Here is a 23,762-nt window from a genome sequence, read left to right on the forward strand (position 1 = left end):
CGAGGGAGAACTTCGTCGGGATATATATTTTTTACTCGATTGATCGATGCGTTTTTGGACATATATCCATCCATCGAGGAAATTAATTATAAAAAAACGTTCGGAATATACCGAGGGACATCTTCCTAGGAATATACCGAGGGACATGTTCCTCGGAATATACCGAGGAACATGTTCCTCGGATCAAATATTTGTTTCTTTTCCGGTTGTTTCTTCCCTGAAGACGGCTGCAAAAAGTAACTTTTTTCTTCCTCATCCTAGCACACGAAGCTAGATCCAAGACAAGTTGAATAAAAGACTATGTAAGCAATACAAAAACAACATCAAACCAACCGAAAAATGAATCAGACTCAACAACGAGCAATGAAATGCTTTTGCAAGTTGATCTCTTGTAGCTTTGCACTACAAGAAAACAACAAAGATACTGAGGGAAAAAATCGTCGGAATTTCGTCGGAATAACGTTATTCCGACGAAATTCCGACGATTTTTTCCCTCAGTATCTTTGTTGTTTTCTTGTAGTGCAAAGCTACAAGAGATCAACTTGCAAAAGCATTTCATTGCTCGTTGTTGAGTCTGATTCATTTTTCGGTTGGTTTGATGTTGTTTTTGTATTGCTTACATAGTCTTTTATTCAACTTGTCTTGGATCTAGCTTCGTGTGCTAGGATGAGGAAGAAAAAAGTTACTTTTTGCAGCCGTCTTCAGGGAAGAAACAACCGGAAAAGAAACAAATATTTGAATATTCAATAATTTAATATAAATATCTGGATATCCAATCATATATAAGCATTATTATTTAAAGAACTAGGAAAACAACCGGATACAGAAAAAAATATCTGGATATTCAACAATTTAATACAAATAGTTTAGTCACTCATATATAAGCATTATTATTTAAAGAACTGGATAAATCATATATAAGCATATCAAATGTGTTAGCTTCAAATGAAACCGATAATAATTTCATTTTACATAGATGATCTGACTTTTCATGTTGATAACTAGAAAATGGTTATTGTATAAAAAAATAAAAAATAATAAAAAATAATATGAATTGACCAAAAAAAATTGACGTTGTTAACTCAATAAGCTAAACCCTTTGATAAAAAAAAGAGAAGCTAAACTCTAAACATTAAATCCTAAACCCTAGGGTTAACAATAAACCCTAAAACTCTAGACCCTAAACTCTAAACCCTAAATCCTAAGATTTAGAGTAAACCCTAGAATTTAGAATAAACCCTAAGATTTAGGGTTAACCCTAGGGCTCAGTGTTAACTGTAGGTCTCAGTGTTAATCCTAGGACTTAGAGTTAACCCTAGGATTTAGAGTTAACCATCGAATTTAGAGTTAATCCTTAGGTTTATGATTAACTTAACCATGATATTAAGTTAGAGAACACTGTCATCGTTGCACAAAAAAAAAAAGAACACTGTCATCAAAACAATATAAACTAGTCATAGATGGTAAAACAACATCAAAATTAGTAATCACTATACCCTAAACCCCCAACATTCCTAAACCCAAATATCATAGGTTTAAACTCTATTAAGTATTTAAACAATTAAACATAAATTATAAACACCCCTTAACCATTGGGTTAAAGTTAATCACACCTACTACAAAACAGTATAACTATTCATACATACTAAATATAAATAGATAATCGTAAAACCAACATCAAAATTATTAATCACTAAACCCTAAACCCTTACATCCCTAAACCCAAATATCATAGGTGTTAACTATGTTAAGTATTTAAACACTTAATCATAACATGATAAATTACTTTGTAACCGAATATATTTATAAGATTCGATAATTCTCTAAATTATTTGTCAAATTTTTTATACTTTATCCGGATACATTTTAATAAAATATAATCCAAAGAAGTTTACAATAATATAGCAATGATCTTTTTTGTAAATTTTATATATTAATTGATTAATAGTACCGGATATACAGTAACGAATCTGATTAAATATTTATAAAATAGGTTTATATTCATCTTGTACACCTATATACTTATTTGTGTGACATATTACATTTTCAAATTAGTAGTATTCAAGAGATATATGTTAAATATCCAAGTATTTATTCTTCTCTCCGGTTGTTTCGTCCATGAAGACTACAAAGCTCTGTCTTCATTGCCTTTCTTGGTTATGTTTCCATCTCTGAATGTTTTTTCTTTTCTATCTCGTAGTTACAGACTATCATATAAATGTGAGAAGAAAAATGAGAAATGGAAATTTCAGAGAGTTTTAACATGAGATAGAAAAAAAAACATTCAGAGATGAAAAAAAATTGAGAGGTTGAGACAGAAAAAGGTTAGTAAAGAAGAAAGAAGAGGGAGAATTTAGAAACCTCCCAGGTCCGAGTCCCGATGTACGCCGCTTGGATGGATCTCTTCTGCTCCTCCACCTAGCTCTCTACCACGTGAAGCAGCTCCCCCCCTTTCCTCGTGATGATGATGGTGACTGCTCCTCACTGTCCGCTGTTCAGGTCTCCTCCTGACCCACCACCGTGCAAGTTCCTCCCGTTGGCTTCCCTTTCTCTCGTCACTCCGCCGGAACCACCAGATCCTCCAGATGTATTCGCCGTCGTTGCTCTTCTTCGCTGCCTCAACACCTCTTCCAGTCTCTTTCCTCTGGCGATGACTCAAAACCTAGATCTGGATTTCCCAATTTTGACGCCTGCGTTTCGAGGCCGTGACCTTCCCTTCTTGTTATTTGGGGTTTCATCAGCCGTATGTGGCTGTCTCTTCTCCATACCATCTACTCAAGCTTTTACCCATATCTCAACTCTAAAGCCTCCATCTAGGATGGCGACAAAGAATGGTGGTGGTGGTGGTTCCCCTGTGTCCGCTAGTGACACTTCATTAACCTACGGGTTTCTTTCTCCTGTGATATACAGGTTTGTGTTTGGGTGTGTCGAGTGGCCTTTAATCAGTTCTTGTTTCGACCTCCCTATCACTCCTTCGTGTAAGGTTTTTCAGGGTCATCTTAGCTCCTTTTACTCTGTTAATCTAGAATATTCTAGACAGTTATTTGTGTGGGTGACATTGGAACTGAGGTATAGGACTTTAGTTGGTGATATACCGATGGATTTAGTTTTATTAGGTTCTACCTTTGCGACCTCTAGTAGAATTTATATCGCCTTGGCGCGATCGTCTGCAGTATGCAGTTCTTGTACGGGTTCCATGACGGATGTTGGTGTTGGGCTTATTTTCAGTCCGTGGAATATGGATGTGGCGGGTTATGGTTTCCCGCTTGTTCCTCAGTTGAATCAGTCTTCTTTCCTAATATATCCTCCTATATGGAGTGAATTGGATGAACATGTTTCGTTGGTATTGCAAGGATCTTCCTCCCATCGAATGCTGCGTATGGTGCAGTGTGTGTGGTCCTACGGGTTACACTAGATGCGATCTTTGAAGAAGCTTATGACATTTTTGTGATACGATTTCATATGATTCTTTTTTATGATTTGTATCGCCATTTTATCCCTTATGTTATCGTTGTTGTTTGCTTGGCTGTTAATAGCCCCTTTGTATCCTCCTCCTCTGTTGGAGCTTAAACATATTTAAAATTAATGCAAATATGGTTTGATCAAAAAAAAAAAGAAGAAAGAAGAGGAGCTTGGTCTAATAATGGCTATAGATAAGTTTTTACAATTTTGATGTGTGTAACAATGGCTACAGATAAAAAAAAAGGAAGAGGATGGGTGGAGCCTTTTTCGATTTCATGGGAGAATTTCTTTTGTCAAGCAAATCTATACTTCAGATTAAGTTTATAACAAGGAAAGAGACGAAATGATAGTGGTAAAGATGGGGTACCGGTTTGGTCAGTACTACACCTAAGTCTAAATATAGGGGCACACTCGTATTAATCAAAAGGTACAGTCTCTATGTCCATTTACCTAATATCAACTCATAATTTGTATATCTACCGCAAATTCCCTATAAACTATCCTATAATCTTGCCTAGCATGAGGTAACATAGTTAACACTTTCATATAAAAATCTAGGTATGTTAAAATATAAATCATGAAAAATGGTACAAGAAGAGTTAGTCCGACTACTGCCCCTAATCAATTACAAGTGTCCATTATTCATCGAAGACTAGGTTAAAATCTGCGCCTTGCGCGGGATAAATATTTTATATACAAACCATATTTATACTATATTATTATTTATTTTATGTTTTTCACATATTATGAAATAATAAAACAATAAATATATATTGAAATATTGAGAAACGGTAATATTACGTATATAATTAAATTGGCTTGCGCATATAAATCAAACAATCACTCTTGTTTATTAACGATCATTTTATGGTAAATAAATAAAAAAATAAATTTTATCAATTCTATATTATATAATTAAATTTAAATGATATTAACATAGATATAAAATAAATTTTTAGTAAATCTGTTTATTAAATGAAGTTCTTAATCATATGATTTTATGATTATTTTCATCTAATAACAAAAATTTAAACCATGAATAAACTTTTTAATTTGAAATGTCTAATATTTTTAGTAATTTATAATCATTTTTAATTGAATGCAAATTTCAAAATTAAAAGATATTAGTTACGTTCTCAATATTTGCTCAATGCAAATATCCATATATAGTTTGTATTTTATAGGATATGTAGTTTAATTAAATGATATATATATATATATATATTAATATAAACACTTATTAAATAAGACTTCTTACTCATGTGGTTTATAACTATTTATATCTTATTATAACAAAAACTTTAAACCATTAATAACAAAAATTTGTTTGAGACTTTTAACAGTTTAGTAATTTATACTCGTTTTTAAAAATTAAAAATACAACATATACGGAAAAGTTTAATTTTTTATATATGGTTAATGCAATTGTGTTTATTTTAATAACAAAGATTTAAACAAAAATGATTGAGTGTATACAAATTGTTAGCAAATCTTTTTTATTGGAAATCATTAATTGCTATATATATGTAATAACATTAGGTAATTCCGTAGTTTTTATTTAAGAAAAAAATGAAAAACAACTTTTAATACTAATAAATGATTTTATGATCAGTTTAATGAAAATTATAGATTATATTTAGATGGACTTGCTTTTCTAATGATTCTCGAAAATCATTCTCGTGATGACACGTGTCATGCTTCTAATGTTATAATGCTTCTCTTTTAATATATAGATGATTATAATTGATCACTATTGATGATTATCTTATTCTGGTTTGGATAAGATAATCAGGAGGTCTGAGTTTCAATTGATCTAGTGATTTGAGTAAGAGTTCACTAATGTTTCTACACCATAAGGTACAGGTTCCAATTCCCTGGAAAATTTGAATTATACAGAATATCGAAGAAAAGACTTACAAGAGATCTTCGGCATGACGCAATAAGTACCGTCAGAAATGGATCTCATATTGCGGTTCAGGGTGATGCATTCAATCATGAATCCTCACAAGACATGTAGAATTGTCGGCTGTAATATCATCTATGTAATGTTTCCGATGGTTTGTAATTGCATAATTAACTAGTTTCAAAATAAAACTTATAAGAATTTGAAAGTAAAAAGTATAGGAAACTCATAGACCCACCAACAAAAAGGAAAAAGAAAAAGGTCAGACATGTGATGTTCAACATGTAATTCTACAAAAAGTTAACTAAAATTTTTGTTAAAAAGAAAAAAGAAACCAGCAGACAAGGTATTAGAAAAAAGAAAGCCAAGAGAAATATAAGAAGAGGCTTAAGTGTGAAGGGTCCAATGTCTTGAAATCGTAAGACTCACCCATGTGGGCTACTATCCAAAAACCTAAAACATCACCAGCAACACCAACTAAGCAAAGAGTGTCACAACACATAAGCAGACATATATTCCTCACCATCCAATATGAGCCACCAATTTGATTTTATTTTCTTTGGATCACCTAAGGTGGGGGAGTTGATTTCCCATGTTCTATGGCCACAGAGAAAACCAATGATTTTGACATCTTTGTCTCTCTCTCTCTCTCTTTCGGTTTCCAATTCACATGTGATTATTTTGAATCTTTGAGCTACACCAAACAAGAGCCTGATAAATGTCATTGTCACAAGTCGACCCTACCCACGAGAAGTGAATGTGTGTTTCTTCTAACATAGAAAACAAACTAAACAAAACGGCAAGCGCCTAAAATTTACAACAGGCAGATCAAGAAGTTGACTTTCATATAGAAAAGACAAGGAAAATGCCAGTTTTTGAAGTCATTGCTTGCTTCTTCCATTGCCTTTTCTGCTATACAGTTAAGGCATGCATGAAAGATAGAAAGCTTTAATGCCTATGTCTGAGTGAAACTTGGATTAACAAAAAACTTGCAGCATGTGTATGGCAAAGAAAGATTTGAACTAAAGCATATGCATTTGTACTTCGTCTCATACACCCATGTTTGACCATAAAATGGTCTTTTCTTTACATGTCCTAACCGTTAGAAAATGTTTTTTTTTTGCACCCCATACAAAGTGTATCACACAAAACTTCCTGGCAAACTTGTCTCTTTTGTTAACATTCACAGCCAGAGGAAGACTAAAACTATTCAGGTTGCGCATCTACCATTACCAACTGTCTTTTTAGCTTGGCGATATCAGCTTGTACCTGTTACAATAGTATATACATTCAGATATTAGCTCGGCTATATCAGCTTGCACCTGTTAAATAACGAAAGGTAAGAAAGCTGCGTAAACCTTCTGACGAGTGTCCGTAAGTCTGAAAAGCTCATCTGCGTCTGAGAACTTCAAAAACCAATGACTGAGAGGATGATCTTTGGTGTCTCCTTTCTTCATCTTATAGTAACTTTCATCATCAGCGTCTCCTGCAACATTACAGTGAAAATCATGCACCAGCAATAACAAGTGATTCAGTAGAGACAATAACAAGAATGCACCTGGAGGAGGCAGGTTGAGTCCCTCTGGGAGCTTAGATACGTGAACAGCCGGGTGATTATTCACACGGGAGAGGAAACACTCAAAAGGGTCAGGGAAGACAATCTCATTGTAAGACTCAGTGACAACAGGTACATTAGGAGACTGAGGGCCACTGTAGATCTCCGGGTTCAGCTTCAACAAGTGAGACCTGAAAGAATTTCATCACAACTTGATCCACTGAAACTCACAATCACAAAGTGTAAAACTCACAGCTCCAGCTTCCTTTCACAGGCATCAGCGTGGAAGAAGATGGTGATATCGATTTTGAACTCTCCCCAGCCACACTCAGACAATGTGAAAGGAGGCGAGTCGACAACTCTAGTAGGGCTCTTGAAACTTGGATGCAAATGGAAGATGACCTTCCTTATGACCACACCGAGATCCTCATTTGTAGCTCCACGTACGTAGACAGTCCAGTTATGTGTTCGGTATCTACAATAGAGTCAACAAAAGAAAGGTCAAAGACCGAAACTTTGAGGTGGAGTTAGGAAGAAAAAGACTCACTCTTTAGCTTTCTTTCCGCGGTAAAAAGCGATCGATCCACACACAATAGGTACAGAGACTTCAACACCATTGACCCTTCTTCTCCAGTTCTACAAAATCACAGACCAAAATCGAAGCTTTTGCATTGTTCCCAGAAACCTTGAAAACGTCGTCGTATTCATTGTGTGTATACCTTATTATCATCGCCACCATCAATGCCAATGCGTGGCTTCGGCGTAGAAGCTGACAAAATCTCGACAGCAGAATCCTCCATGATTCTGAAATTGCCCTACTGGACGACGGTTCCTCTTTCGCTGATCTTACACACAGTCTCTTACGTACGGATCAGGCCAACACGTGGATTAAGAGTGTTGGTTTATTTTATTGACCACGTCATTTTTGGTTTTGTCACGGTGACAAACTAAATCGGACTTCTTGCCGTCTGATATACAGACGTAAGAGTTACATGCCGTTTGTTTGGAGGAAAATAAAACCATAGAAAATGAGCTTAGAGGAAACTGAATTGGTTTGCACAAAAAAAAAAAAAGGAAACTGAATCGTTTTTGTCTGCCGTTTGATATTCATACGGAAGAACTACCTGTCGTTTTATTGAGGAAAACCCTGAAATGAAACTAAATCAGATTTTGTTGGGACTACCTGCCATTTTTGGAGCAAATTCATGAAAAATGGATTTAGTAGGAAACTAAATCGAATTTGTTGTCGTCTGATATTCAGACGTTAGAACTACCTGTCGTTTTATTGGAGAAAACCTCTGAAGCTGGTAGGAAACTAATTCGGATTTTGTTAGTCGTCTTCTATTCAGACTTTTACTACCTGGCGTTTTAGAAGAAAACCGTGAAAGTTATACTGGTAGAAAACTAAATCAGACTTCTTGCCGTCTGTAAAACCTATCTGCCGTTTTCGAAGGAAAACCATGAAGGGACAACCGTACTTCTTGCCGTCTTATAGACAAACGTAAGAACTACCTGCCTTTATTTTGGAGGAAAACCATAAAAGAAGAACTGATAGAAAACTAAATCGTACTTCTTGCCGCCTGAACTACTTGCCGTTGTTTGGAGGAAAAAACCATAGACGATGGACTAGTAAGGCTCTATAAGCCATGATAAAAGTTATCAAGAATGTTTTTTTTTTAATCTGAACCAAAGAACAATAGAGTAAGCAGCTTTGCAACAATTTGGAAGATCTTCTCTTTGGAAAAACCACTGCTTTGTCTTAAGAAAGAGAAAAAATCATAACAACAAGAGATGAGGCGAAGAAATAAGCAAATGTTCAGATGTTTGATGCACTTAAAGCCATAACTTTGCATTGTTCATTCAACGCTAAAAGCTGAGCTTCTTTCTTGTCAAGAAGTGCTGTCAATTTCACATTCTCTTCCATCAGTTTCTGTACTTCAACCTCCTTTTGCGCCTTCTCTTCCTCTAGTTGTGTCGTCTTACTCACCAACCTGTTCCACCATCAACAACAACACACACAAAGCTGATGATGTTTTAGTTACACACAAAGGCTGTAACAAAGAAAATAATGAGACAGACCGTTCAAAGAGCTCTTCGATGGTTTTGAACTGTCTCTCAGACGAAAGAAGCGTTTCCCTGACATTGGTGAAAGTGCTGACATAGCTTTTAAGAGACTCGAACTCTCTCTTCACACGACACAGCTCCTCTTCATTCTCCACAGCTTTCTCCCTCTGTCTCATCGTCTCTTCAACTAGCTCCTCAATCCTTTCCCTCATTTCGCTCAGAACACTATTAGTTCCGTGAGCAAACCGCTCCATCTCTTGTAACTTTACGGCCAGATTCTCGATTTGGACCGTCTTCTTACTAAGCTCTTCCTCTCCCAAGAGTACCATCTCCTTTTGAACAGCAGTCTCAGATTCCGCTACTGAAACTCTCTTAACAAGAAACTCAAGCACGTTAGTAACCATCTCTATGGACTGGAGCATCTCACTAGTATAAGCTCCATCCTCTATACCCAAGGAGCCACCACATTGCCTTCTAGCTTCAGATAATGTATCTTCACAGGAAGATGAACCACCACCGTCTTTAAGTACCATCTGAGATAGATCAGGAATGGCCAAGACTGTAGCTTTTGATCTCAAGTACCGCAACATTGTCGCAGTCGTTCTCACCCTACCAGAAAGAACGCCTAACTCCTTTCTGGCGTCTTCCTCTGAACCGAACTCAAGGCAAGCCTTGACATCCATAAGCTCAGCTTCTAAACTATCTACCTGAAACCGCCGAGATTCCAATTCAGTCCTACATATCTCAGAGTCTTCCCGGGTTAAAGACTCTTGCGCAGATGCATTAGTGTCCTCTTTACAAGCCATCCACAGTCTCTTCAAACTGCAATAAGTCATAAAAACACAGCTTAGAGCCAAAACCAAGGACAGATCTAGATTCTATCTCCTGTAGAACATGTGTTAACTCTGTCCTAGACCGATCAATAGCCTGTTTAGCTTCATTTGAGTTTGAAACAAAGAGTACGAGGAAGTGGGAACATTTCAATTCAGACAACAATGACTGAACTTAACAGCTATAGCCTAATTTCAGGACAGATATAGCTTATATTTTTTTTTAGAACATGTGTTTTAACTCTAGCCTAGACCGATCATTAGCCTTTTAAAGCTTGATTTGAGTATAAAACAAAGAATATGAGGCAATGGGAACATTTCAATTCAGACAAAGATCATTGAACTAAAGGAAAAATAAAAAAAACTAGGATTAAGACAAGGTAAGGTAAGGTAAGGTAACAAGTGATTTTGTTTGGCGGGTCAAACAAACACAAGGCAGTGGAAAAAAAAGGAGATAGAGAACCGAGTTGAATTATATAATCTTCAATTATCTTGAGCTATTGAAACGGAATGAGACATAAGGACGCAGGTTGATCATATTTGACGCGAGCAATGACTTAATCCTACATAAATCGAAACTGATCTTAAAGATTATTATACAAAAAAAAAGGGACAAAAAGTTCTCACAATTCGAGATCATAAGCTCCGGCTGCTTGATCGATTGATTGGGGGAACGAATTAGAGGCAAAAAGGATTTGATCTTGCGTTGAGGGTTTGCCGAAGAGAGCGGGTGAGAGAGATTGGAAGGTAGAGGCTGAAATGGGAAAGGAACCCAAAGCTGCTTTGCTTTTGTTTTGTTTTTCCCCCTCCTCTTCCTCCTGTGCTTTAATTTATCGTTTAATTTCTTTGGTTTTTTTTTGGAGATAATTGGCCCGTATACACACCATGGGCATCTTAATTGAAGAAATACCAGTAAACTAATTTCACTTCTCATTTTGCCCCTACACTTAGGGTTCGACTAGTGACCTTCTAAAAAAAATGAACGAATAGAAAAAACGTAAAAGAATAAAATTACATAAATGAATGGTTGTTTCTTCTGAAATTTAATAAGAGTCTAACTGAGAACTAAGGAATAAAAATGAATAATGCATTCTTTATTATTTTATTTTTTTATTTTACTTTTTATAAGGAATAATTTTTCCTTTTCATTCCTTTTCATTCCTTTTATTCTAGAGAAATATAGAACAAATTTGTTCCTCCCCAAAATTGATAAGGAATAATTTTCTTTTTCATTCTTATAATTTTATTCCTCTGCATTTTCCCCTATTCATTCCTAATGTTCCTCTAATGGTCACCAGTTAGACCATTATTCTTTATTTCTCTACCAAAAAAGGAATGGTAGGGAATGAGAAGAAAAAATTATTCCTTGTGAATGGTGATATTTTTTAGGAACGTTAGAGAATGCATTATTCTCCACCGTTCCCTGGTCACCACTCTAGTTCTATTTCTTCTTTTCCTTCTCCGTGTTCTCTCTTATGTTTTTCTTTCTTCTGAAACTTCATATCTTCTCTTTCATCTCCAACTCTAAATCATTACCCAAATCATTCCAAGATTTTTACCACCTCCTATTAATTTTTATTAATTTTACTATTACCGCGACGATGATTTACTCAACCGACATCACCTAGCTTTTCCACCATTATCTTGCCTTTGATTTTGAATCACAAGACCATGGATGTAATCCAAGAATCGATTGTTTTTGTCACTTGTCTGGAATCCTCCGCATATGTGACCGTCGAGATCACACCATTTTTTAGCGAAGCTGAGAAAATCTTGATTTACGGAGATTGATGAAAGGGATAGTGGAAAGAAATGTTTTCAGCTGATACATGGTTTTGTTTGATATAATGGTTGGTAAGATGTTACCAAATAGTTATCGTGTATTCAATATAAGTTCCTACATAATCTTCTAAAAATTCATTCGTGAGCAAACCAAATCGGTGAACTTGTTCAAGCCTAAAACATAGAAGAGAAAGTGAATCTGTAACGTTGTTTTATGATTTGGATAACAAAAATGCTAACCGATATTTTCTTTTGTATATGATATTAGTTATGTTTTAATAAAACCCCAATTTACATATTTTTCTTTGAGATGCATGTTTTGTTAGCTCTTACAAAAATTTGCTCCTAACTGGTAAATGATAAGTAAGATTTTACAAATAAATGTTTTTCAGATGATATATTGTTGGATTTTTTTTTTCAAATGACTTAAAATTTCAAGTCAAACACAAAAATAACTCATGCTTTTTTGAAACTTTGTTTTTTCCTATTCACCCTTGAAGTTCAAGTTATTCACAAAAATGCCATTACATTTTTTTTTTGAAAATGATTATTTTACCTTATCATCCTCGTCTTCACCAAATATTTACAATATTGTCATTGTCATCAATATAAACCACCATGAACAACCAATTTGAAGCTCTTAATGCACCAAAGTTTCGATTTTTACTCTTAATGCACCAAAGTTTCGATTTTTACTCTTTATTTCTCATTACTTATGCACACAAATCACATCTCTTTCACTCTCTCTTCAAATTCATCCAAAAACACCCAAGATTTTGATTCCAAGCTTTGTAAGGCTCATAGAGATATTGAAGCTCATAATTCGTAGTCATTAACGACTTGGTAGCTTTTGTAGTGAAGTTTTAAGTGCGTGGAGAAGCTAAGCAAGTAATCTCACAGGCTCAAGGTATGACATCATTTTTTTTCTCAGATTGTTCGCGAAGACTTTTAGAAGACTTAGTAAAATTTTAGAAAACTTCGCTAGATGTGTTCTCCATAAAGAAGACTTCTTCTAACTTTCCTTTATTAAGAAAAAAAAAACCGAAAATCCTCGGATAAATAGGTTAGTTTTGCAATTGACCAAAGTTTGTCAGAAATTTGACTTTTTATAGAAGACTTCTCGGTAAAAACTTCTATAGAAGTCTTCTAAAAGTTTTCCTGAAGTCTTCTCACTGTCGGAAGAAGTCTGCGTGGGTTACTTTTGCAATTGAAAAATAATAGTGAAACATTTAATATTAATGAGAAGACTTCTCTGGAAAAGTCAAATATAGTCAATTGCAAAAGTATCTGAGGTACACTTCTTGTGACATTGAGAAGACTTTCAGAAGACTTCTATAGAAGTCTTCCCCGAGAAGACTCCCCGAGAAACTTTGGTCAATTGTAAAACTAACATGTTTATCCGAGAAGACTTCTCAAGATGTCTTTCGTAGAGTATACTTCTTAAAAATTCTTCATTCGTAAATTTGCAATTGCAAAAATGACCTAAATAGAAGACTTCTTCTCAGAAGTTTTTTACGTCAATGTTTAATAATCTTTCATTTTCTCTACAATTAAAATGACTTTTTAATATTTTCTTATTAATTCATGTGTATTAGTCAATATTGGGGCTCCTTGATGAAATTCATAACTTATTTGGTAATAATTATGAGATTTCAAATATTTATGTTTACTAATGTTTTTAGCTAATCCGAGAAGACTTCTTAAGAAGTCTTCTACGTTAGATTTTCAAGAGTGTTAAGTAACTTTAAGGTATGTTTTTAACTTTCAAAAATGTTAAGTAACTTCAAGAATATCAAGTCATGTGGTTTAATGTGTCTTTTTAGATCATAAGGTATAATTTTTAACTTACATGAGATTTAAAATTTCAACTTTCACTTACAATTCAAGTTGATATTTTGTGGATTTGAGTAAGTTTTCTTGTGAAGTCTTCCCTCTTAGTTTTAGTAAATTTGACTAAGTTTTTGTGTTGTTGTGTTTTGTTATGAGTAGAATGGTTAAAAAAATTTCTTGGTACGGAGTATCAGTAACATCAATAATATCAAGTACTTTTGGAAAAACATGAACATATATACCAAATTCTTTTGATTAACATCTCTTCAAGTTTACAAAAAAATTCACAACTAAATAGTACACATACAAATCATAAAACAGACCATAAACAAAACTATTACTCATGGAGCTAGATACCATTCCTCAACATAGATAAACTTGGACTCCACTTGAGATCATTCCTTTGTACCACTTTGGGCAGAAGACTTCAGAAGACTTCCCGAAGACTTCCAAGAATACATTTGAAAACTTCCCAAGAAGTCTTCCAAGAGTTTTCCGAGAGTCTTCCGAGAATCTTCCAAGAGTTTTCTGAGAAGTCTTCCAAAGTCTGACTCAGATCTGAAAAAAATCTGCATATTCAAAAGCATTCAAATGACTTCAAAACAAAGAAAACTTCAAAAATAAATTCCTTATGCTTAAAGAATAAACAAAACAATCAAATTAGGTTGAATCTATAACTTCTTAGAATCTAATATATAAAACACACAAAAAACACATACAAAATTTGTACCCCTTTGGGCAGAAGACTTCAGAAGACTTCCTGAAGATTTTGTGGGAAGTCTTCTAGCATAAAATGCATTAGAAGACTTGCTTAAAGTCTTCCGAGAGTCTGAGAAGTCTTTCAAAGTCTGTCTCAGATCTGAAAAACTGCAGATTCAAAAACATTCAAATGGCGTCAAAACAGAGAAAAACTTCAAAAATATAATTTTATGCTTAAATAATAAACAAAAAAGTCACATTAGGTTTAATTTATAGCATTTTAGAATCTAATAAATAAAACACACAATAATATATATCCAAAATTTATAGATTTACCTTTGAAGGAGTGAAGGATGAGAACCATGTAATGAAAAACCTGCAAAAAGAAGATAAATTAGTGACAAGACATAAGAAAAAAAATGAGAAATAGAATTAAAGTTTGGTGTTTTGATGTTCTAATTAGGTTAAATATTTTTGATACAAAAAACTTCTTGGGAAGTCTTCTGAGAGAAAACTTCTTGAGAAGTATTTTAGACCCTAAAGTCAAATACATGAGAAGACTTTTGGAAGACTTCGCTTTAGGTGGAAAACCTAAATTCTACTAAAATTTAGGCGGAAATATGTCAGAAGTCTTCTTGGGATATCTTCTAGAAGTTTTCCAAACCATAATCTAATCAAATAACTAACTAAATAGCAAAAAAATAATTCATTAACTTAAAATCAACTTATAAAGCGTTTAATATACAGAAAACTAAACATATATAGGTCAAAATATTTTTTAAAAAAGTTAAGATTCTAAAATTTAACCCTAAATACAAACAATACTATAACATATGTTACTAAACCCTAAACCAAAGTCTTCTTGGAGTCTTCCAGACCCTATAATCAAACAACTAAACAAAAACATTCCCTTAAACTTAAAAGAAACCTATAAAAAAGTGTTTAAATCAAGTAATTAGATAGTCACTAAACACATATGTCAAACTAAAAAAATTAAAAAGATAAGATTTGAAAATATAACCCTAAAAATACCAATAATACTATAACATATATTACCAAACCCTAAACCGAATGCTATCATGACTCAATCTACAATCTAGTAAAACTAAATTTCTATCATTTAGAAATGTTTATTAATACATGATTTTGATTTTTTCTCTTTCAAAATATTTTTTATAAAATTTATTAATTATTTTTAAGATCTAATATTTGAGAAGACTTCCCCTAGAAGACTTTTGGAAGACTTCAAAAATCGATGAACCCTGATTTTAAAAAAAAAAATTCAATGTGGATGAATGATGGAAAAAGATTGTTGGGAATCGTATTTACACGTGATTCAATTGAACTTAAAAAAAGTTCTGTAAATTAATTTGCGAAGAAAACGAAAAGGAAGAATTGTACACAATGAAGAAGAAGAAAATAATTGCAAGAGAAGAAGAAGAAGAAGAAAAAAAGAAGATAAAGAAATGAGAAAAGTGGCGGCAGTAACATTTTAGGAGTTTGGGATGAAAGTGTTATATCAATATCCCTTTGTGTCTAATCATGTGCACTCCTCTAATTTCACTCCCACATGAGGGTACTTGGCTAAATCTCCATTTTTTTGTTGGTATAATAATGCAACCATATGTAAAATATCACTAATTCTTTTTTTTTTTTGCAAAATAACACTAATTCGTTTCAACATTTTAGCAAAAACAAATAAATGTGACACATAAGTTTTAAATTTGGTGACTGTGCAACCTATTAATAAATAATTATTGAACAAATATGATATAATAAATAAAACAAATACAAATTTTTTTATATATATACATATATATATATATATAAATATATATTAAAAATATAAAAAATCATCATCATTTTTATGATAATTGTTTTCAACACAATTTATTACCAAATAATAGAATGTTATACTGATATTTTTAAATTTCTAATATTTTAAACAATAAATTTTTATTTCAAAATATAAATAAGACGGTGAATAAAATTCATCAATTTTTACACTTATAACAAATCATTTAATATTTATTTTTATCAGTTAGTTATATATCTAAATAGGTTTGAGATGAATAGAATTTGTTATTTTAGTAATTTAAATATAAATAAACTGAAATAATATGATTTTTTTTTTAAGATTGGTTGGAAGTTCAGTTTTTAGTTTCAAATTTAGAGTTTTAATTTCTTTTTGGTTTTTATTAACAATTGATTTTTCATCATAATTATTTATTTGTTTGTTAGTCTTTCAATTGTTTGGCATTTCTCTTCTTTTTGTGGATTGTTGATAACTTTTGTGCATTTAAAAGTTTCTTCATAAAAATTGCGATGAATTAAACATACATAGATTTGCATTTCAAAGTAAAACAAACTCCAATCTAATGTTTATGATATAATTTAGTAAACAAAATATTAGCTAACTAAACTATATCGTTTATTCATAGTATTGTATTATTGGTTAAAACATCATTTATCATCAATATATAAAAAAAAATATATAAATAACATTAGAGACAAAATTTAATTCTCAGATTGAATATTACAATATTATAAATAATACGGTTTTAATTTTTATATTAAGGTTTAGAACAAAAAACGTATCAAAAATGTTTACTAAAAAATATTCTAAAAGAATTTGGAGTTATGCAAATGAGTAGACATGTTGTGTTTAATATTTCACGTCGATTTCATTTCCATCTGAAAATTCAATTTTTTCCCTTGTTGTTTTCTCTTTCTCTTGCAAATAAAAAATCCAAAAATCATAAATGCCAAAACGCATGACTATTCATAATCATTTTAGACCAGTTTTGAAAAGAGTAGGATTAATCATGTGTCTTCTTCTATCCTTGTTCAACTTTGGTATTTCTCTGTTTAATTTCTTGTACAATCTCTCTGATTATTTGGTGATGTGTTTAGCTTCAGTGTTTTCCGTTGTTTTTATTCATTGGTTAAACCTTATGTCATTTTTTTTTTTGAAGATTGGTTGGAGCCATTTACAGTTTAGTTTTAATTTCTTTTGGTTTTGGTTAACAATTCATTTGCAATCATAGTTATTTATGTGTTTGTTAGTCTTTCAGTTTTTTTTTTTAGCTTTTTGGCAATTTTTTTCTTTTTGTGGATTGCTCATGAGTTTTGTGTATTCAAAAGTTTCTTCATAAAAGTTAGAAATAATTAAACATACAAAAATTTGCATTTTTAAAGTAAAACAAACTCTAATCTAATGTTTATTATATAATTCAGTAAACGAACTCTTATCTAAGTAAACTATATTGTTTATTTATAATATTGTAATATTGGTAAAAACATCATCTATCAGCAATATGTTAAAAACTATATAAACAACATGGGAGACAAATTTTTATGTTAAGATTAACTATTACAATATTATATGATATATATTATTTAATAAGGTTTTATTTTTGTAATAAGATTCAAAACAAAACACTTATTAAAAATGTTTATTAACAATTACTCTATCTTGTTTACCAATCAAAGTGAGAAAAAAATATATTTGAAGTTATGCAAATGAGTAGACACGTTGTGTTTATTACTTCACGTCGTTGTCACTTCCATCTGACAATTCAAATTTCTCTCGTTTTTTTCTTTCTTTTGCACTTAGTAGAGGCAGTAGAGATCTTTACAATAAAGATTGTATGTCCTTACAGTCTCGAAGCAATGTGGTAAAATTTATATTCCTTAGAGGTAACTGACTTGCTTGTTCTGATATAATGTTCTGCCGAGCTGCCTAGCTAGAATAAAACAAAACAATGGCAAAACGCATGACAACTCCTAATCATTTAGACCAATTTTGAAAAGATTAGGAATAGTCACGCATTTTTTTCTATCCTTGCTCATTATTTTTAATTCTGTTTTTAATTTAGTGTACAAACTCTCTAATTATTTGGTGAAGTGTTTAGCTTCAGTGTTTTTTTTTATTCATTGGTTCAATCTCAATGTCTTTTAGTTTTTTTTAAGATTGGTTGGAAGCGTTCACGGTTTTTAGTTTCAACTTTAGAGTTTTATTTTCTTTTGGTTTAGGTTAACGATTCATTTTTAATCATAGTTTTTATGTGTCTGTTCTTTCAACTGTTTGGTATTTTTCTTCCTTCTGTGGATTGTTATTAGTTTTCTGTATACAAATGTTTCTTCATAAAAGTTGGGAAGAATTAAACATACAAAGATTTGTATTCTAAATTAAAACAAACTCTAATCTAATGCTTATTATATAATTCAGTAAACAAACTCTTATCTAAGTAACCTATATTTTTTATTTATAATATTGTAATATTAAATATTGTCTCCTTCTACTCTTTTTAATTATTGGTATTTTTGGTTCAGTTTCTTCTACATTTTCTTTAATTATTTGGCGAAGTGTTTAGTTATAGTGTTTTCTATTGTTTTTATTCGTTGGTTCATTTTCAAAGTCTTTTAATTATTTTGGAATATTAATTGGAAGCTTTTTATGTTTTTAGATCCAAATTTATATTTTCAATATCTTTTTGTTCTAGTTAACAATTCATTTTTCATCATAGTTGTTTATGTGTTTATTAGTTTCCAACTATTTAAAAATTCTTTACTTTTTGTGGATTATTGATTTTGTTAACTTTCTTTGTATGACAGCTAGATTTGTTTGACATTTATAACTGTGATGATTTTGTTGTATAACTCTTTCAATTTTAACATAAACGCCTGTCTCTCATATTATTTGTAGATTTTTTTTAATGTATTATCAATGAGGATGCTTTAAAATTTTGATAAGTTACAAAACACACAACAACTGATGAATCTTCTGTATTCAAAAGTTTTTTCATGAAAACCTGAGAAGAATTAAGCAGAATTTTTGTTCTAAGCTAAATCAAACTCTTATCTTTTAAGTGTACTTGATCATACATTTTCCAATCATACTCTTGTATTCATTACAGTAAAATAAATTAATGTGGTTTGAAACTGAAACCATATCAAGCATATCCATAACATTGACTTTAGTTTGGTAGTAAATTTTCTTTATAAACAAAAAAGATAAAAATAATTACCCAGAATGAGCACTAGTAAATATAAAATCATTGAAGAGTGATTTGTTTGACGAACAAAAAAATGGTTTGGTCAAGCTCTGTAAAGAGAATGTTTTGAGTTGGAACACGTGTTTTCTTTGATTTGCGTTCGGTCAAAATCAGTTGAGTATAGTTAAAGGGTGTAAAGGTAAATCAACATACAAAAGTGTGTGGCAAGTCGAGTGTGACTTCTCCTGTAAATGAAAAGTGAAAAAGTGTCATAGGGAATAATTTTCTCTCTGAATTATCAATATGGTAGCTCTGATCTCGGGTTAGAATTGTTTACTCTAATGATGAATCGAAAAAAAAACTTTAATACAATATATTTAAATGTATTGATAGGCCTAATGAAAAATTAAAACATAGGTTACTACATATTCGTTCTCCTTTGGAGTTCGAACATCAATGACTAAAGTATATAGTATGATCTTTCTTTAAACATGCATTAATTAACTTTGACAAACACGTTACTGTTTAGCAAACACGGTACGGTTTAGTTATAATCAGTTAGTTTGCGTTCAAAATGAAAAAAAAAATGGGATAAAAAAAGAAACAAATCACTTTGAAAATAATTAACGCTGTCAAATAAAATCAGATGATGAACAAAGAAACAAATCACTGGAATACTAATTAACTTTGTAAAATATAATCAGTTGAAAATGGAAAAAAATATGTGAAAAAATAAGTAAATTATCAAAATAAAGTACAATATGGAAACAAATAAACAAACAAATCTTAGTCAAAAGTAAATAATTGTGAAAAAAAACAATTTATGATATATGAGTTATCTTAAAATTAAGAAAAGTAAATGACAAAATAAACAAATCCATCTAACCTACAAAAGAAAAAAGTGAAAGAATCAGATAGACTCGGGACGTAGCCTGAGTCAGGTACGAGTCATATAACTTACAATCTTTTCATGTAATTATATAAATAGATCTCTTTCATAGTCAAGTTCTGGTCATCAAACCAGATCTTAGAAATATACAATTTTGGTTTGTTTGATTTTGTTTTGACTATATAATCTTGGTTTGTTAAGAAACTGAGTAGTAGAAAGAGTATTAGAAATGGATTCCTTCAAACTGGTGGTTATTTTCACTCTTCTTGCTATGGCGGCCATTTCATGTGATTTCTTTTCTGGTATATTTTTCTTTTCAAAGTATATCTTTCATATTTATTGTATAATTTTGTATGCCCTCCAATTTTTTTTTTCTGATGATTCGTAGTTGAAGCGGAAATTTTTGTGCAAGCTGCGTATCCGATATGTGGACCAGATTGTAACGATACATTCTCATTTCAAAAATGCTATAACCATTGTGTTGAATTAGGTTATAAAAACGGTTTTTGCATTCTATCCGAACCTGTTAGATATCGTTGTTGTTGTCCTTCTAAGTGATAAAATATTTGTTTCCTAAGTGTCAGAAAAAATATGTTGTGTCCTTTAAATCTAAAACTATGGTAGTGTTATTTTTGTAGTGGGATGATCAAATAAATCTATGAATAATAAGTATGTCATTTTTTGTGACATAAATAAAAAAAGTCTATTTTATGACATGTTATTTAATTTTTATTTTGGCATTCCGGTAAACACATTTTGCTAGCAAATGATTTTAAAATAAAATATGCATAAATCAGTAGTTAAATATATAATAAAATCGATGATTTTGTTTCTTAAATGAGATATTGTTAACAAAATTAATTCTTTTTTTGTTTCCTATTTATATTATTTCCAAATAACATATATAATAAAAGAAGCATTTGTTAAAAGAAACAATTATTATATTAGATTATACATTCATAAAAAGGAAGGTTCACAAAAAATGATGTTGATATTAAAAATAATATATTTATTTTAAAACATAATCTTAAATAACATAATATATATATATATATATATATATTTAACTAATAAAATTATTTTCTTTAAATCAAGATATTTTTTCATATGATTAAAAACAATTTCAATAACATAAATCAAAATATCTTTAGTGACTTAAAATTATTTTTGAATTAAAACTACATAGATATTTTTTTTAACTGAGTTTACCAAAATATGAGGGATGTTTTCAGATGCCTGGAGTTCATTCTACATCCCCAAATCTACTAAAAATGACAAATATAGAAGAGATGAAGTCATGGAGATAATGAGGAAAGTCATATAACAGATCAAGATAAGATGTTCCATGATTTCTACCAAACGATTGACATACTCTTCTACCCCCTCAAAAACAGTATTGGAATATACCCAATGGATCATTGACAAACATGAAGACCACTAACCAGAGGAGAAGAAGTAATCAAGAGCTTTGTTGGTACCTGGTTCGAGATGAGCAAAAAAGATGTTGACACTTGTTTCCAACAACTAGTCAATTACCTCCATACTAGTCAAACACCTGCAATAAAGTCAAGGTAAATGACTATAACAAAACCCTTAATGGGAGACAATCCATTGGTAAGTTCTACTTAGTTTTATTTTAAATTTTTATTGATTTTTTGCATTTAATTAATTTCAGTTTAAACAAAAAGATCTAAGGAGACGATTGCACTGAGTATCGATCGACTGATAGGACAGATCGGTATCGATCGAAAAGGCTTCACCAGCGGCGATCAATCGCCACTTAACTGTGTTGATTGACACTCATACCCAGCGAGCAGGTAAATCTTTTTTCCTTGTTCAATTGTGTACTTTTGATTTATGTTCTCGCCAATCTTTGACTGAATAACACTGGAGATAATGTTGTTTAAGTTTGGGGGGGAAGTTTACTGATATTTGTGCTTTATTTTGTGTGTTTATTGAGTTTTTACTAAGTTCTTATAAAGTTTTTATTGAGTCAAGAAAGAGATAATGATCTTATTACAATTTGATAGCTACTCTAACCATTCTCTAGCACCATCTAGATTTATTGACTGAAAGATTTATTAGATGGAAACACTGCAGTGTATCATATACCACTAACATCCACACCTACTGAGAATGTCTTTGGAAATCAGAACTGATTTCCAACCTTAATCAACTTCACTCGCTTGTTTTGGGGCTTGTGGGAACCAAAATTCGCACTGTCGATTTCCGTTGATTTAGGAAGGCTAAGAAAACCAAACTTTCTCAGAGGTCCTGGATATCTGCTAAACCACACGCCAAACAATCAAACACGATAGTAAACAGATGAAACATAAATACAAAATACGAAATATGAATGAGTAAAGAGCAAGAGGAGATCTTATTTCGACTTTGTGTTTGAACGATTACAGACGACAAGAGCCTCGACCACAAGAGTTGTTGGCGAGTTCCTTAGTTCAAGTAACCTAAGACTGCCAAACCTAATCGAATCAAAGTTCGATAACAAAAAGGAAATATTGCCTAATGCTCTAATTGCTAAGTTTGCTCTGGGTATAAATTTTTGCATCCTTCTGCCTCTTCAACCTCGACGTCCTTATATACTCCTCTTAGAGGCGGTTTGCTCTTTCCCTTTCTGCCTTCGTTCGGGTTTATCGCTTCGCAGAAATATTCCATTTTCCTTCGATCTTCGTGTTTATCCTTGGAAATTTCACATTTATCCTCTGAACTTGACATTTATCATCTCCTGCAAAATAAAAGATAAACCGTCATAACGATTGTGCTTGATTTCGTATAAAATTGTGAGTGGGCTTTTACCCGCGTTCTGGACTCTTTCGGACCGTTTTCCGAAAAGCGTTTTTACGATTTATTGAAAGAGCGCTTCCGAAACGACGTTGATTCCGAAGAAAGTTCGAATTTCTCGTATAGTGGAGGCAGTTCAAGGTGTTTAGTTAACCGTTACCATTTTATATGATCAATTCAAATTTTATACGAGAAAACGAGTTCTTGCGGTTTTTAAATCGTAAAGTTCCAATGATGACTCCGATCAAGATGAAACAAGAGCAAGTTCGATCTGATCTCGAAAGAGGGAGCTACGAGTACGGGATGAAGACAAATTAGTTGATCCAACTCACCGAACGGGCGAGTTGGACTGCTTGGTCGGTCCAACTCGCCGAACGGGCGAGTTGGACGATAGAGCCCTATAGTTGTTTCGTTGTTTAGGATTCGTTTGTCCGAGGTCCAGAGTAACCTTTCTCGAGGACTTATAGTATGAATCCTTTTCGGAATTGATACGAAACTCGATTTAGGCTTTCCCGCTTTTACATTTTATCTCTCTTTTTCAAGGAGGACATTTCCCGGGAAGTTTCTGACATTGATTCCATCGTAACCGATTTTGACCCCAACAGAGCTTGGTATACATTGGTTCGGAGTCCTCATGCAAGTCTGGAAGGTATTAGAGTCTGTGTGTTTCTAATTCTTCTTTCACTTCTCTTCAGCAGCTATAAGTATAAAAGATTGAGATGATTTCCTGAAAGATGCAAAGGGGTAGAAAATTTTTCCATGACCCCATTATTCTAATTCAGAAAGAAATGATCGCACATTGTTGTAAGCGAGGAGTAGATAAATTACCTATGACCACATTATTCGCTTACACTTTGTCATATTAAAAGAAACAATAATATATATATATATATATATATATATATATATATATAATCGAACGAAAGATGGGCAAGATGGATTGCATCAACAT

General features: G+C 32.1%; 2 protein-coding genes across 3 annotated transcripts; both read right to left on the reverse strand.

The window, feature by feature from the left end:
- Positions 1-6,387: 6,387 nt before the first annotated feature.
- Positions 6,388-7,808, reverse strand: LOC106304559 (transcription initiation factor TFIID subunit 14). Of its 2 annotated transcripts, XM_013740958.1 has the most exons (6): positions 7,640-7,808; positions 7,468-7,556; positions 7,174-7,395; positions 6,924-7,111; positions 6,724-6,851; positions 6,388-6,634 (listed from the first exon to the last, which is right to left on the reverse strand). In XM_013740958.1, the coding sequence occupies exons 1-6, from the start codon at positions 7,718-7,720 to the stop codon at positions 6,572-6,574; spliced, it is 771 nt and encodes a 256-aa protein (XP_013596412.1). In that variant the 5' UTR covers positions 7,721-7,808; the 3' UTR covers positions 6,388-6,571. The 2 variants fall into 2 exon arrangements, with proteins under 2 accessions (XP_013596412.1, XP_013596411.1); XM_013740957.1 differs by having other exon boundaries at positions 6,724-7,111.
- Positions 7,809-8,622: 814 nt separating this feature from the next.
- Positions 8,623-10,679, reverse strand: LOC106301536. The gene is made up of 3 exons (XM_013737965.1): positions 10,442-10,679; positions 9,000-9,806; positions 8,623-8,911 (listed from the first exon to the last, which is right to left on the reverse strand). Exons 2-3 carry the CDS (start codon positions 9,788-9,790, stop codon positions 8,737-8,739), a joined length of 966 nt encoding a protein of 321 aa, XP_013593419.1. The 5' UTR covers positions 9,791-9,806; positions 10,442-10,679; the 3' UTR covers positions 8,623-8,736.
- Positions 10,680-23,762: the final 13,083 nt, after the last annotated feature.

The sequence above is a fragment of the Brassica oleracea genome, chromosome C7 (genome assembly GCF_000695525.1).
Source record: "Brassica oleracea var. oleracea cultivar TO1000 chromosome C7, BOL, whole genome shotgun sequence".
Taxonomy (NCBI): Eukaryota; Viridiplantae; Streptophyta; class Magnoliopsida; order Brassicales; family Brassicaceae; genus Brassica; species Brassica oleracea.